The 15,760-nt window shown below is 32.3% G+C and overlaps 1 protein-coding gene across 1 annotated transcript; it reads left to right on the top strand.

Moving 5' to 3' along the window:
• The first annotated feature begins 11,045 nt into the window (after window positions 1–11,045).
• Window positions 11,046–14,701, top strand: LOC7480917 (proteasome subunit beta type-5-B). Its single transcript, XM_024607028.2, has 8 exons — window positions 11,046–11,212; window positions 11,474–11,593; window positions 11,693–11,822; window positions 12,267–12,373; window positions 13,462–13,596; window positions 13,677–13,780; window positions 14,186–14,286; window positions 14,401–14,701. Exons 2-8 carry the CDS (start codon window positions 11,477–11,479, stop codon window positions 14,523–14,525), a joined length of 819 nt encoding a protein of 272 aa, XP_024462796.1. The 5' UTR covers window positions 11,046–11,212; window positions 11,474–11,476; the 3' UTR covers window positions 14,526–14,701.
• Window positions 14,702–15,760: the final 1,059 nt, after the last annotated feature.

Below are 15,760 nucleotides of genomic sequence, written 5' to 3'. Positions count from 1 at the left end.
GTTTTGATTTATTTTTTTAATTAGATTTAATAATTTTTTTTAATAAAAACCAAAACGAACAAAAAAAAAATTCACTTCAATGAAAAACCATAATGTTTTAACCTGTTGAAGCAGCTAAAATTTGTTATCTGATTGCATGATCCCCGCTGACAATTTTTTTTAATTTGTTTTTTAGTACAAAATTTGCGTGAACTCGTAATAAGTGACGTGTCTTTTTCTTGATTTCAATAAACGATCTAGATTTTTTATTTTTTTCCAAAAAAACAAAAAAAGATTTCGCTCCAGGATGGCTTTCCCGCCTCCCGGTGTATTCTAATTCGATAACATAATTTACTTAAATGAAAAAAAAACTCATGATTATAATTACAATGATCACTAATTCCAAAACATTATTTTTTACAAACTAAAATTTATACTTGGATTTTGTTTAAGAAAAATTATTTATTCTAATTCATTATTTTGTTTAGTTCAGCTCATAAATATTAATACTTTTTAGCTCAACAATTCATATTCATGGCCAGCTCATATTTAATTCTTGATTGATTTGTGTTATTTAATTAAAAATTGATAATAATAATAATTAATTTTGATTATTATCATAATTAATTATTTAATCTTCTAACTTTTAAAATTAATTATAAAAAAAATGAGGAACAAAGAGTTTTCCATGATTTATTTTTTTATGTTCACACGCTTTTACTCACCTCTTTTTTAGTGTTTTTTTTTCAATGCTTTGGTTGTATTTTTTTTTTGTTTAATTTAAACTTAGATATTTTTATTATTAATATATATATTAAAATTTTAAATTGACATCAATTACAAATTTAAAATATATACACACACAAGTCATAATCCAGCCACCTGGACAAGGGATAGATTTTGTTCCATCTTACCTCCGAAGCCAGGCATCTAACAGCCAATCGAGTGGCAGGCTTTTGCATCTTTACCTTTCATGCAAGACCTGTGATTATAAGTCTTCTGCAGGCTGAGGATCACTGGCCTCGCTTACATCGATCGGGTCTACTTCACATCACCCCTTTTGACTACACACGGCAATCAATTGATTTTATGCTCCACACCCGCTTAATTCAGCATGATCAGGGGAAAAATTGAATGCCATGCCTGGCTCTCTTGGAGCACGACATCTGTCGTTGACATGAGGGTATTTTTGTCCCGATTAACGAGTAAGTTTGCTTCTGTGTTTCGAAATGTTTTTAAAATTTTTGAATTTTTATTTTTTATTTTAAATTAAATTTTTATATTATTTTGATAGGCTCATATTAAAAATAATTTATTTAAAATAAAATATTATTTTTAATATATTTTTAAGTGAAAAACACTTTAAAAAATAATTATTACTGCACTCTCAAACACCCTTTAAATAAAAAAAAACTATAAGGGCACACTCAATTATTGGGTAGGGACTGTTTAACGAAATCGGGAGTGTATTTCTACCAAAAGAAATCCATTTATACCTTTTTTTTTTTATTTACGTGTGGTGTCCGGGTCAGCTTACGCGCACCACGACTATTCCCCATGGCCCACTGGACATCCTGCAAGCCCAGGAGCAGGTAAGGCACCGCGGGGTGACATGCGTGCACATAAAGGGTCGAACCCGGAATGGGAGCGGAATAAATCACACGATTGAATACAGCAACTAGACCCTCAAGTGCGGAACAAGTCACATTTATACCTTTTTTCCGGTAAAGAAGTGGATCCATACTTGCTACTCTTGTCTAACATAACAACAATGTGCCGCTTTCAGGAAGTCTTTGATATTGTTGGGGATTTTTTTAAAATATATTATAATAATATTTTTTAATATTTTTTATCAAAACATCATCAATAAAAAAAATTAATCTAAAAAAAATCAGGCCAACCAGCAATAACAGACAGGCCCGAGTCAACACTACAGCCGACAAACTTTGACTTATGTCATTGCCTCGAGTCGTGGAGAGCGCGGAACAAGTCACATTTATACCTTTTTGCCGCTTTCAGGAAGTCTTTGATATTGTTGGGGATTTTTTTATTAAAATATATTATAATAATATTTTTTTAATTATTTTTTATCAAAACATCAAATCAATAAAAAAAATTAATCTAAAAAAATCAGGCCAACCAGCAATAACAGACAGGCCCGAGTCAACACTACAGCCGACAAACTTTGACTTATGTCATTGCCTCGAGTCGTGGAGCACTCATCTCGCCTCCAAAAAAGAAAATCATGGAGGGGGCCATCAGATCTTGCGTATATCCATGGCGGAGGAACGTTAGAGGTTAACATGTTACTAAATTGAAAAAAAGGATTTGGATGATACAAATTAGATTTCTTTTGCTCTCCATAAATCACTATTTTTTTTGTTTTTGCGAAAAACTTGTGCTTTTGCAATTATAAATTAACCTTTTTCCTTCCCTGACGGAAGAACATGCATAATATTACTATTCATCCTTTTATATATTTTTATAGATGTATTATGCAAAAAATTTTGTTTTTTTAATTTGATCTTCAATTTTTTTTGACGATTTAGTCCTAATTAAAAATCATTTTATTTTGATCTCTTATAAAAATGTGAGACCGGAAAAAAAGAGACTTAAATGAAAATGATATCGAATATGGGTGGCGTACCATAAGTTTTGAAAAAGATGTACTTTAATCATTGAACTTAAAAAATAACACGGATTATATAATTTTGGTACCTCAATATTTTTCAAATTTAATTTTGGTATAAAAGTTTATTTTTGTTATTTTTTAGTCCCTAATTAAGAGGGGAGAAAGAAAGGTCGCTAAATTTCGACAGTAGAGAGAGAAACATATTGTTGACATCAATTTAGGTCACCGAAACGGATGATATTTGTATCAAATTGTTTCTTCTACGAGGAAAGTTCATAGTAGGGGGTGATCATTTTCAGTTCGGTTCGGTTTTTATAAAAACAAAGTAACCAAACCGATTTAAAAAAAAACCGAAACCGAACCAAAACCGGTTCAAACCGACCGGTTTCGGTTCGGTTTTTTAGAACAAAAAACAGTTCAAACCGGTTTGGCTCAGTTTTTCTAGTTTGACTTGGTTTTTTCGGCCTGGCTCGGTTTTTTCGGTTTGGGTTCGGTTTTTTCGGTTTCAGGCTTATAAAACCGAAATCGAACCAAACCGGTTAGTTTTTTTAAAATTCTAATCGGTTTTTTTTCACGGTTCGGTTTTTTCGATTATTTTTTTTTCAATTTTCTCGGTTTAATCAATTTTCAATTTTTTTGCTCACCCCTAGTTTATAGTATGTGTTTTTTACCTTTAAAGTTCATGAAAAAACAGATGATAGCTCAGGTAGATTTTTTATATCAGGTTGATTATGGTTTTTGAGACAGTTTTTTGGTTTTTTTAGGCTATTGATAGATTTATCATGATTTTTAAGGTGTTTTGGGTCAAAATAGGTTGAAAACGAGGTTTTTAGATAATAAAACTTGAGCCTTAATTTTTTGGACACCACAATAGTCTAAATTTAGACGAGAGCAGACGACGCATCGTCAGATGTTGTTTTTCAAAAAGAATTGGGGCGGACAACATATTGTCCACCCCAGGTGCAACAAAAAAAAGGGTCTAGTTGTGCGGGCCCTAACAAAATGGGTCAAGCGGGTTGGTCTAGCTTGCCAGACCCAGCAACACCTGTCTTTTTTGTTTTCCTTTTGTTTTCTAAATTTTTCTCCATGAATGGTAATTTTTATATTTTATCAAAAAATATATATTTATATTTAGATTATTACCCATTCTCTCTTTTATTTTCTTTGGAGAGCCTCATTTAAATGAAAATTATTTTTTTGTTATGCATTTAATTTCTAAAGAAAATTTGTTGATTCATTAATAATTTTTTTTATCTTTTGTATAGATGAACTATATTTTTTAAAATAAAAATATTTATTTTCATATAATATTTTCAATACGTGTAACATTGCATAATATTTTTTTTCCTTTTATTTTATACAATCAATTTAAGGTGTTTGTCTATTTCTATTATTGTTTGATTAAGTAAGAAAAATATTGTAATAAACAAAATTTAGCAAATATAACCAGTTAAATATTTCATATTACGAGATTAAATATCTTGGTCTGCAACTGTCTCTTGATTTTTTAAGGTTTATTTTTAGGTATTGTAAATGACTTTTTATTTATATATTAGTACATATAGTTTTCGGTTTATTTGATTTCATGTATGTATGAACTTTTTGATTTGCACTAAAATTTCTTAAATTACAGAAATGCATTGAAAAAACTTGCATATATAATTTTTTTTTATAGAAAATTAAAATATATAACCCATGGTGGAACGCAAGTCACATTGTACACACACACATGATGCATCAACATAATTTGTCTTTATTTTTATTAAGAGGAAACAGAGACCAGGTGATAACCCAACATCCTTTAGTTCAGCCAAGTATTGAACCCAAACATTAATGGGTTTTGCCAGACCCAACTCTCGTGGGTTCAGGTAAGCGTTGGGTTCAAGCATGAATGAGTATCGTGATTTGTCAAGCCCAACTTTCGTGAACTTAGCCAAGTGTTGAGCTTAGTCATGCATGGGTCTAGTGATTTGTGAAACCCGACTCTCTTGGGCTCGGCCAAGCACCGAGCCCAATCATGTATGGGCCTGATGATTTGTCAGACCCAACTCTCTTAGGTTCAGCTGTGCGTTGAGCTCAGGTGTACATAGATTTTCCCCTTCGATGAAGTCATGTATATTTTTCCCTGATCAAGTTAGGTATATTGTTTTTCTTTTAAAAAAGAGAAGATGAGTTATAAAAACCCATTGAAATCCTTGGAAAATAGGTTTTTAATCTTCATTCTTCATTGTATATTTATTTTTATAGTCTCTTTTTAAAATGTCATTGTATTATTCTCTCGAAAATATATTTATTTAAATATCAGAAAGCCTTCAAATTGACCAAAGAGAATTTTTTTGCAAACATAATCACTCACTACATAGAATAAAAAAATAAATTAGATTGGCAAAACCATGAGATTAACGAGTATCAAACATTTAAAACCTTGTTTTCAAGTTATATATACATAGACACACACACCACGCGACCAGAAGAAAGAAACAACGAGGGGTTAGTAGTTTTTCTTCTTCTTAATTTAACGTAAGGATATATAAATCTTCACTCGATTTGATCTTGACTCGGTTATTTATACTTTTTCACATTGTTATCATTATGCTCGAATCTAAAATGATATGTGGAAAGCATTTCCATCATACGACCTAAGCTTGAAGGAGAAGGAGCTATTATGGTATTATATTTACCTATCTCCCTTTCCAAGAACTTCGTATCTCGAGCTTTATGTGCTTTAATTAGAAAATGAAATGACTGGGCTGTGGCTAATAATAATGAGCGAGTCTTCCCTTCCTAACGCAAATTATGTGCTTTATTTGGTCAATGGTTTTGAGCCACTCCAAGCATCGTGCGTGGAATTATGGAGCCGCACGTTAATTAGATACTTAAAGACGCAAATTCAATTTTGATTCGAAGACTAATGCATTTGCAATCCATGCTCCCTGGAACCAAGACATGGTCTCAGCTTTCGGTCATGTACATGATGCTGGCCCTACACCTTCGAACCACTCTCTCGTTTAGCCAAGTTCCTAATTCATATTTTAAAGCAATCAATGGCATCCACACTCATGATCTTGAAATTATGCTTATGCTTATGATCTGATTAATTAATTATGTTCCTCGCGACTAATTTCATGTTCATACCAGGCATGTGCTGGAAATTTATTTTGATTAAATCAGTTTTCTAAGTAAAGAATTCTTATTTTTTTTATAGATTTAATTCTTGATTTATAATTGTTGGTCAAGAGTTGATAATAATAATAATTAATTTTTATTAATTCTTGAAACTTCAAACTTTTAAAATTCACCAAGGAAAGAGGGTGAATGAATGATTTCTCTAACTTCAATTTTTTAGATTTTACACCCTTTTTCTTCCTTATTTTTAGTGTTTTTTTTTGTTCTTTCTATGCTTGTTTAATTTCATCTCAAATCTAGAGTTTAAGTTCATTTTGCTGAGAAATATTTGAGTTATATAATTTTTTGTCCAAATATTTTATTTAAAAGTGCATCTAAATCAAGGTAGTGATGTTAGAATCTCTGATGCATATTACAAATATCTTAATTGTACAAGTTAGGAGCAATAAAACTTTAATTAAAGACAAGTGATTCATATTTGATAATAACAAAAAATTCTTACTTTAAAGTATTTCAACAAGTAAGTATCATTATTATTTTAATTTAAGTTCGATTAATTTTAGTATTGTTATGCATGCTAATAGAGTTTCTTGTTTTATATCAATTATAAGTATGAATATATGCTTAGTATGTATTCTAATATTTTATTATTATTTCAATGTTGAAATCATGTTTGTTATTGATTATACATTTTCATGATGTATAAACACTAATTACATATATTAACATTTGATTTACGGAATGAATATCATAATCAAAGCTAACCCCAATTACATGTATACAAGAGAAGGAATACAATTTTTGACCTAAAAGCTAATGGCAATATGCAGGTTTTTTCTAGTGCAATTAATTGTTCTTCGAGAAAGGGAGTATTATGTCAAGAGTGTGTATCTAATTAATAAATTCTTCCTGCAGAATAACATAGATCTGTGTGTATTATCAAGCGATGCAAATTCAAACTTAATTACTAACCCCAGATAAATATTTTGGATAAATTCCCGATATTTATTTTTTTCTTAAAACTTTGAAGATTTTTTTTTAATTATATTGTTTGGGGATTTATCTTGATTTTGATGATGCCACTAATTAGGATAATTAATAAGTCATTTTTTAAAATTTATTGTTAACCCAATATATTTTATTTATAAGAATTATCACACACACACACACACACACACACACACACACACACACACACACACAAGCCATATTTTGAGTCGAGAGCACAAGGACATGTGAAAAACCTTTTTAGTCGGCGACCAAGAACCACCACCAACTGGTAATGATGATGGAGTTAATTAGAGAGGAAAAGGGGGATTAAATGATAAAAGAGACGTCGTATCATTTTAAGGGATGCATGGTGCTCATGCAGATGCCTCCTTCCTCGCCCGACATCGTTAATAGGGTTAGGAGGTGCGTTGACTGCTTTAATTTTAAAGTTGAAACGAGGGGGGTTCTTTTACATGTAAACTTGTCTGCTCCCACTTTTTCTCGTCCCCAAACCTAATAAAAGCATGTCTGTATAGCGATTTCAATTGCGCCTTAAGAATGTGTTCATTTTTTTAAAATATTAAATTAAAATTCTTTATTATTTTTAAAAAAGTTGATACTTTTTTGACGTCGTTATTAATCTGTATGGTTTGCTAATTTTAATTCTCCTTATCCACCTGGAAAATTGGAAGATATCGACAGAATATTTCTTCAATACAGTGAAGAAGATTTCGTCGGTATTTTTTAATATTAATGGAATAGACGACAGAATGGTATTGTCATTGAAAATTTATTCGTTGAGATTTTTCATTTTGCTGGCAATTATGTCGACGTCGTTGAATAATATCGATGAAATTGCTAATAAAATATTCCGTCGGTATTTCTAATAATATTTTTGTTTTTTTTCTTTTAATAAATTCTGCATTTTCGGAGCTCCAATGCTTTCTCCATTGTAATCTTCTCCGGCCTCAAATTCTGCATTTGTTTCAGATCATGCACACCCAAACATGATTAGTGTTTTATACTGTCTATGGAGCTCCATATGTTTCAAGGGGGGATTTGTAAGAATACACTGTCTAGTGCTATAAAAGAAAGGGTTTTGGGTTAACAATCGATAGTGTTTTATATTCGTCATTTAAAAGCAATCACTTCGTCCGATATCTTATAGAATTCAAAGTAACTCGAAGATAGGATTTATTTCTCGAATAATTAGTTAGTTTTTTAGTTTTAATAATTTAATCCATTGATTTTGAAAAATCTTAGGACATTTCACGGCTTTTAGAGAGAGTAACTTGTCAAATAAGCAACTTGTATCTGTAAAAGGTTGTTTTAGTGAATTTAAAAACTCGATACTCCAATAAAAAAATAAATATGTAGTCGAGAATCAAAATTAATAACCTATTTTTCTAAGGATCTAATGAGTCTTAATAAACCATTTTTTTTTTTTATCGAGGGTTGACTAAAAAATCTTCTTTCTCCTATAGCATTTAACTTTTTTTTAAAGAGAAAAATATCTCTGATTTTATAGGAGGAAAAATATCCTTGACTTCATCAGACATAAAAATATCTCCGACTTTATAAGAGAAAAAAATATCTTTGTATACGTGTTGGCTCAACGCTTGACTGAGCCCAATGATATCAAGTTTGACAGTTCATTAAACTTATTTATATTTGAGCTTGACACTCAGTTGAGCCCAAAAATATATTATTTGATAATTTTTTAGATTCATATATACTTGGATTTAGCATTTGGTTTAGCATAAAGATACTAGATCATCGTAGTTATTTTAAATGAAAATCCTAAAAAATTCAAAATCAAAATAATAAAAATAAAACATGTTTTTTTAGCCTCCCTTCCCCGTAGCGCCAGCAGTTTCCCCACTTCATTGTGATCATAAGCAATGAAGGTTCTTTTCGCCCTTGTCCACACCAAGTTAAAAGTCTAATTCACTATCATGCTAATCCCCTTGGGCACGTTCATTTTGTGGTGGCTCTTTAAATCATTCTTCTATCACTCTAATTTCATGAACTAGTAATAATATCTAATTGCTGTCAATTATATATTAATTTTTTTAAATTTTCTACAAAATTTATAACTTATTAAAATTAATTGTGATCCAACTAATTATCAATTATTTTTTAATCATAAATTAATTTCTTTTAATTAGCATTAATTCCATACACTTTTATCAATTTTCCTCATATTTCCAACATAACCATAAAATTAACAAAAAATAGTTAGTACCATTAAATCACTTATTATTTTTTCAATTCTAACATACACTTAAAAAAATAAATTTACTTCGTCCAAATCAGAAACAAATCTTAAAATACAAATTATATATTAAAACAACAAAATTATCATCATAAAACAAGTAAAACACTTAAACATGCATGCAAACTAAAAATTCTACAAATAAATTTCAATAAATTAACTTTAAAGATAAATGGAAGTTGCAACAAAAATGGAAGAGTTTTATAACTTGGTGGAGTGAAACTTAATAGAAAATGAAATCAAGAGAGGAAGGTTGTGTCGGTGTCGGTGTCGGCGAGGTGGATGGTCGGGTTTTAGAGAGGTTTGTCTAAAGCTTAAAAAAATAAAGTTAGAGTTTAAATTGAAATCAAATTAAGAAAGAAGAAGAGGAGGGGAGGGGGGTACTTTTTGATTTTATCTCCTTTTAAATTTTTTTGTCAAAAATCAAATTGATAGTGAATTTTTTGCTTGTTTTCTTTGGAAATTATAAATGAAAATTTTCTTTTATATTTTTCATTGATAAACAACAACAGAATATTTTCTATCGATGTTTTCATTGTTTTTTTCCCTTTAATTTTATTTTATATATAGTAGTGATCTTTCCAAATACACTATACATATATAAATTGTATATTAGTTATAATTAAACCAGATGTGATTTTTCAATCAATTATTAATGGTTTCAATTTGTCCTGAATTTCGACTTCCGTGATTGAAAATCCTCATTTGTTTTTTTTCCTCCGAGTAGAAACAATAAGGGGTTTAGATATAACATACATTAATACAAAATAAATCAAAGAGATAAATCCAATTAAGAAATAAGGATTTCTTGTAGGAAAGGGATAGAAACTAATTAGAATTTCTTAGAGAAAAATAAAAATAAAAATGAAAAAGTGGGTTTTGTAGCTATTTAAGCAATCATGGAGATTTTAGGCATAATTAATATTAGAAAATTTAAACGACAAATTAATTCAGAGGGCATCTTTTTTATTCTGAAGGACACACCAAGAGGGTTTTCTTCTCGAATATTTATTACACAACAGCAATAGCAGGAAACCAAGACACGATCGAGCTGCAAGAACTGGGAACCCCAGGCTGAAACTGGCTACAACATGCCAGCAACAAGAAAACATGTGCACGTCTGCCATTCATTCCTTTAATGATTAAATTCTTCTTCTTCTTCTTCTTCTTCTTCGTTCTCTCTCTCTCTCTCTCTCTATGATAATCCAACATTCCTCGATTCAAATCTCTTCATTGTACCTGGCAAGAGCTTGCACCAGGCTTTAACTTCTGCTCATATTTCTGTCTGTTTTTAATGGATGAAAATCTTGCTCCTAAAATTATTTAATTCATTGTCGTGCTTCAGATTAGATTTCACCAACTTTAATTCAAGAATGAAGATTGCTTGAAGTAGTTTGATGCTTGGTTTTTTTTAAATAAGATCGTGGGTTCGAATTTTATAAATGAAATACGTTATTATTGGGAGAACTTTATCTCTTAGTGGGCCGTTCTGGCTCGACAAGATTAGTTGAGGTCTAGTGAACTTTTAAATACCGGAGTTTAAATAAAAAAAATAGTTTTCACCGACTTTATGGTTGTAAAAACATACATGGCTCTCGATAATATTAAAAATAAAAAAAATATTATTTTAATATATTTTTAAATAAAAAAATATTTTGAAAAATAAAATTTATTATATTATTAAATAGACACTTCAATTGTCAACAACACGCACCCCCTTTAAAATTGATTTTTATTTTTTTTCTTGTTATTACTTGGATATATACTACATGTCTATAGTCTCGTTAGTCGTTACTTATCACCCAATGAACAACAAAATATTTTATAATTTGTCAATAATTATTTTATTTTATTTTTGAAGAATTATATAGAATTATTCAACTGGCCCAGGAATGACAGACCAATAAGAAAAAAAAATAATTTAAACTGGAAAGCCTAGATTTATTTTATTTATGAAGAATTGGGCTAAAACTCAAATCAAAATCCATGTCAGTTCAGACTCAGCCCAAAAGCCCATGTTACTACATCTCAAAAGGCCCAAATAAAAACCGGGCGCGGAGTCCCTGCTCTTGCCTTGCCTGTTGAACAAGAAAAGATTATAGCTTTAATAAAACCCAGCAATCCAATTCTTAAGCTTGAAATCCAGTAGCCAGTAATCTTACTCGATCTCTGCACAGATTCTTCTCTCTCGCAATCTCTCTCTTCCTAAGGTACATTACATTAATTTCTTAGGGCTTTGCACTCCTAATCACATTTTAGCAACGTTCAATTCGATAATTCTTAGCTTTATATGGTTTTGAATTGATAAAATCTATCAGATATGAGAGATTAAGGTTTGTGATCTCATGTTTCATAAATTATGCGGTTACTTTTGACGGATTGGTTTTTCAAAACCGAAATTAGGGCTAGGTTTTCTTCTTTTCTTTGCTGTTAAATAAATTATTGAATTGTCGTGGTCCTTGGTTTTTTAGATAATGAAGTTTGATACTAGCGGTCTCGAGTCCACTGCTTCGGTCTTTGGAACGGCCGGCAGTGAGCTTGTTGATGGGTTTTCTGCTGCTCCAGCTTTTGAGCTACCCACTACTACAGATGTGAGTTTTAGTTTTGTTTGTTATGCTTTGCGATTTGTGTGGGAGGGAGAAAGTCAGAATTGTTTATGGGTTGAGTTTTATTTTGCGTTTTGGTTTCAGTTTGATGGCTTCCAGAAGGAAGCTGTACAGATGGTGAAGCCGGCCAAGGGGACAACTACGCTTGCCTTTATCTTTAAGGATGGTGTCATTGTTGCGGCTGATTCTCGTGCTAGCATGGGAGGCTATATTTGTATGTTTATTTTATCTTTTTTTGTTGCTGGATAAGTTTTTGGTTTATTGTTTTGTTACGTGGTATATGTGTGGGAGGCTATGTTTGTACGTTTATTTGATTCATTTTTGGGTAAATTTGTGGCTTATTGTTTTTTTTATATATATGTGTGCGTCGATGTGCATGAAATCGTATGTTATTTTTCATATTAAATGCTGCTGGTGTAAAGTGCTCAATCAGATAAACTGGCCTGAGTTATAGGAAAATCTGGACATGTTGCAATTGTTGTTGTAGGATGGATATGCGTTCCACTTAGTGTTGGTCCTTGTCATAGTTTATCAAGTCATGTTGTGCAGCCGTCTTCATCACTTGCATTGTTATTAATCGATGTCTGGAGCATTAATATTGCTGTCTTACATGGTGTATCCAGCTCTACTTTTTTAACCTTTCCTCAATTTTTTTCAGCATCACAGTCAGTTAAAAAAATCATTGAAATCAATCCCTACATGCTTGGTACAATGGCTGGAGGAGCTGCTGATTGTCAGTTTTGGCACAGAAATCTGGGCATTAAGGTAATATGCTTATGTTGGTCTCTTTACTGTTTTCGCTGCAATGCTAGAATTATTAACTAATATTAGATATTCTCGTGGGCAATGCAAAACCTATGGGCATGAAGATTTCTTAGGAAAAGTGTTCCCCTTTATAAATAATTTGGAATTAAGTGTCCACTGACCAGGTAGGAAACAGCATATGTGGTATTTTATTTTAAATCTTAGGCACCAGAGAATAATCAGGCCCCAATGGCCAAACCATCTCTCCCTTTCTCCCTATTAGATGCATTGAGTACAGCTTGCAAGATTGCTTGGTGAAGTCAGGTAGTGGTGGTTCATGCTTCAATGGGTCTAGTCTTGACCGCTTCAGGGCTGTTTAATTTATGTGACATTTGCACTAACATATTTTCTCTTGTTTGCACATTCGATGGTCTTACCTTTTGTTATTAAATTCTTGTTCCTCAGTCACCCAAGGACTGACAAGACTGTAAAACTAATTCAAAATATCTTCTGAAATAAAGTGTGAAATAATAACATTGCAGCTAGATGTTCTCCACAACTAGGCAATCTATATGTCAGGAAAAGAGGGAAGTCAGTGGAAACTCTTATTTGTTGATATTGTCAATTCAATTGCTGAAAATTTTTATCAATGCCCAATGCAATTTTTTCAATGCCCAATGCAATTTTTTCAATGTCTAATGCAAATGCAACTATGTTATGCTATAAATTCTGAAACTAAGGCCTGCTTTATTTCTCTAATACATTCCTGTGTCATACTAGATGAAGTGAAGTTGTATGACAAGGATATATGTTTTTAACTGAAGTGAGTATTCCATGTTCAAGTAAATTATCTATTGCAAGACCTTAGGGCAATGATTTGTAAGGCCAGGCATAGGCATATCCTTTCAGAATAATCATCGAGTGGTTAAGTCTAATGAAGTACAATTGCATGCTCATCAAGTTGTGGAAAATTAGTTTGGGTCTATGTGCCTGGGTATTATTTTCTGCATGACATTGATTCTGGGATTAACCATGTAAATTCTTTGATGTTCATTTGTAATTGTGTTCATAATGCTCAGTGCTAATGGAAGTTTTTTGGTATAATTCAGTGCCGACTGCATGAATTGGCAAACAAGCGTAGAATATCAGTCACAGGGGCATCAAAGCTTCTGGCAAACATTCTGTACTCTTACCGTGGAATGGGCTTGTCTGTTGGGACCATGATTGCTGGTTGGGATGAAACGGTAAAGACTTGTGAATGTGACCTTTCCATGTTTTCCTTTAATAAATTGCATAACCTGTGTTTATCTTTTCTATGTTGCAGGGTCCTGGACTATATTACGTGGACAGTGAAGGTGGAAGGCTGAAGGGAACAAGATTCTCTGTTGGATCTGGTTCTCCATATGCATATGGTATACTGGATAGTGGGTGAGTGCACTTTCTTTTTTATAATTTTTTCCTTACATTTGTGAATTAGATAAGAAACAAGCCCATTGCTTGAGTCTGTCTTTGTTTGAAACATCTCATGGAAACACTTGGAAAATATGACAATGAAGAAGAAAGAAAGAGCAAAGAAGCACAGGCAAATAGTGAAATAAATGCTTAGATGATGTTGAATACATCTGTAGAATTCATGTATTTTCTATAAGAAAGAAAAATTTGTAAAGATGCTTGTTTGTGTGGACAGTTCAATCTTGAAAAACAATGATTGGGAAGTGGATTGTCTATGGCCCGACACATTTTTCTGAAGTTTTATACCATTTTACTTGCATTGCTTTGCTACAAAAATATAGTGCACAGTTTATGTTAAACATATTCTTACACTTATGCCAGGTATCGATTTGATATGTCAATCGAGGAAGCTGCAGAGTTGGGCAGAAGAGCTATTTATCATGCAACTTTCCGTGATGGAGCCAGTGGTGGAGTAGCAAGCGGTACTCTCCCCACCCCCTTCCCTTTCCCCCCTACGTTTGTTTGCTAGTGCATGTCTGTGTACATGCATGCTTTCATGAGCTAATTTGTGGTTTCAATTTGTGCTCTGCAAACAGTTTATTATGTGGGACCTGATGGATGGAAGAAATTATCTGGTGATGATGTCTCAGAGCTCCACTACAATTATTATCCAGTTGTGTCAACTGAAGCTTCAGAACCGGACCGAATGGTTGAAGCATAAAGGACCGCCTTACTGCTCATCTTTCCAAAATGTAGCTCTGTTTCTTCAGCATTGTTTTTTGCTGATGACATTTCAAATTACCAATTAAACTCTCCTTATGGAGGCATTAGAATTTCTAAATTCTCTTGTGCTTAAAACCTTGAAGATGAAATATATTGGATTTGGTACTTGAGGAATGGGATTGTAGATATGCCTTTTATACAGTTACAAGCAACAACCAGTGTAATTCCTGCTTAAAATGCAGGGGCTCGAAACGTGGAGATAGGAGGTTAAACCGTATGCATTGGGGGTCTTACGAGGGCTGTTCTTCTATGTTCCTATTTTGGTATGTGTGAACTGACGACTGTTGAACTGAACCTATTTGGGGGTATAAATGGCACCAATATTTTTCATGATCACATTGAATAAAAACCAAATGCTCATAAGGGCAAGATTTGACATCATGCCACATCAATTGCTTTCCTTCAATACAAAGCAAAGGATTGTGTGATCCTCTCTCCCTCTCTCTGTTGCTTCAGGTCGGAAATTGCGTTCCTAGGCTGAAACAAAGCGTTTCTCCTTCCCGATTCAAAAGGTAAGTGATTTCTTACTATTAATTACTCATCTCTACTCTACATGTCGTGTGTATAAAGGGACCAATTGGTAAAAGTCAACAGCCCACATATATTTTTTTGGAGTTCTGACACTAGTACCTGGCCTTCACTTGACAAGCAACAAATTATATTGCAATTGTATTCAAAATGAAGCTCAATCTCTCTGATTCTTTGAAACAAGCCAGAAGGAAACATTGATAAGCAAACAACAATGGGAGCTGGAAAGAGCATCTGTCTCTCTCTTTGTTAGCTTCTAAGCATGTTTTCATGATTGGGGGTGAGGTGTAATCACTCTTCACTTTCTCACAAAAGAACTGCGAAATATTATTAATAATTAAAACCACCCAGCCTCCACTACAAGTTAATAAATCGGACGAGTACATGAAAACATGAAACAGAAGTGTCAGGCAAGTAATTATTATTATTATTATGCTATAGTCTATGTTAATGCTCGAAAGTGGCGTTGGTTACATGAAAGAGATTGATCTGAGAAGGAATGCAGAGGTGGGAAGTTTTGGTTAATTATTGGACGGATTAAGGATTATACTTTGATTAGTATCCCTTACTAAATGCATCTATTTGATGATGGGCGAGGCCAACCATCCACCAGTCAAATCAAATGTACATCTGGCTATAGTAATT

This window comes from Populus trichocarpa, chromosome 8 (genome assembly GCF_000002775.5).
Source record: "Populus trichocarpa isolate Nisqually-1 chromosome 8, P.trichocarpa_v4.1, whole genome shotgun sequence".
NCBI lineage: Eukaryota > Viridiplantae > Streptophyta > Magnoliopsida > Malpighiales > Salicaceae > Populus > Populus trichocarpa.
Note: the sequence above shows the minus strand (reverse complement) of the source record. Positions and strands in the feature narration are given on the sequence as shown.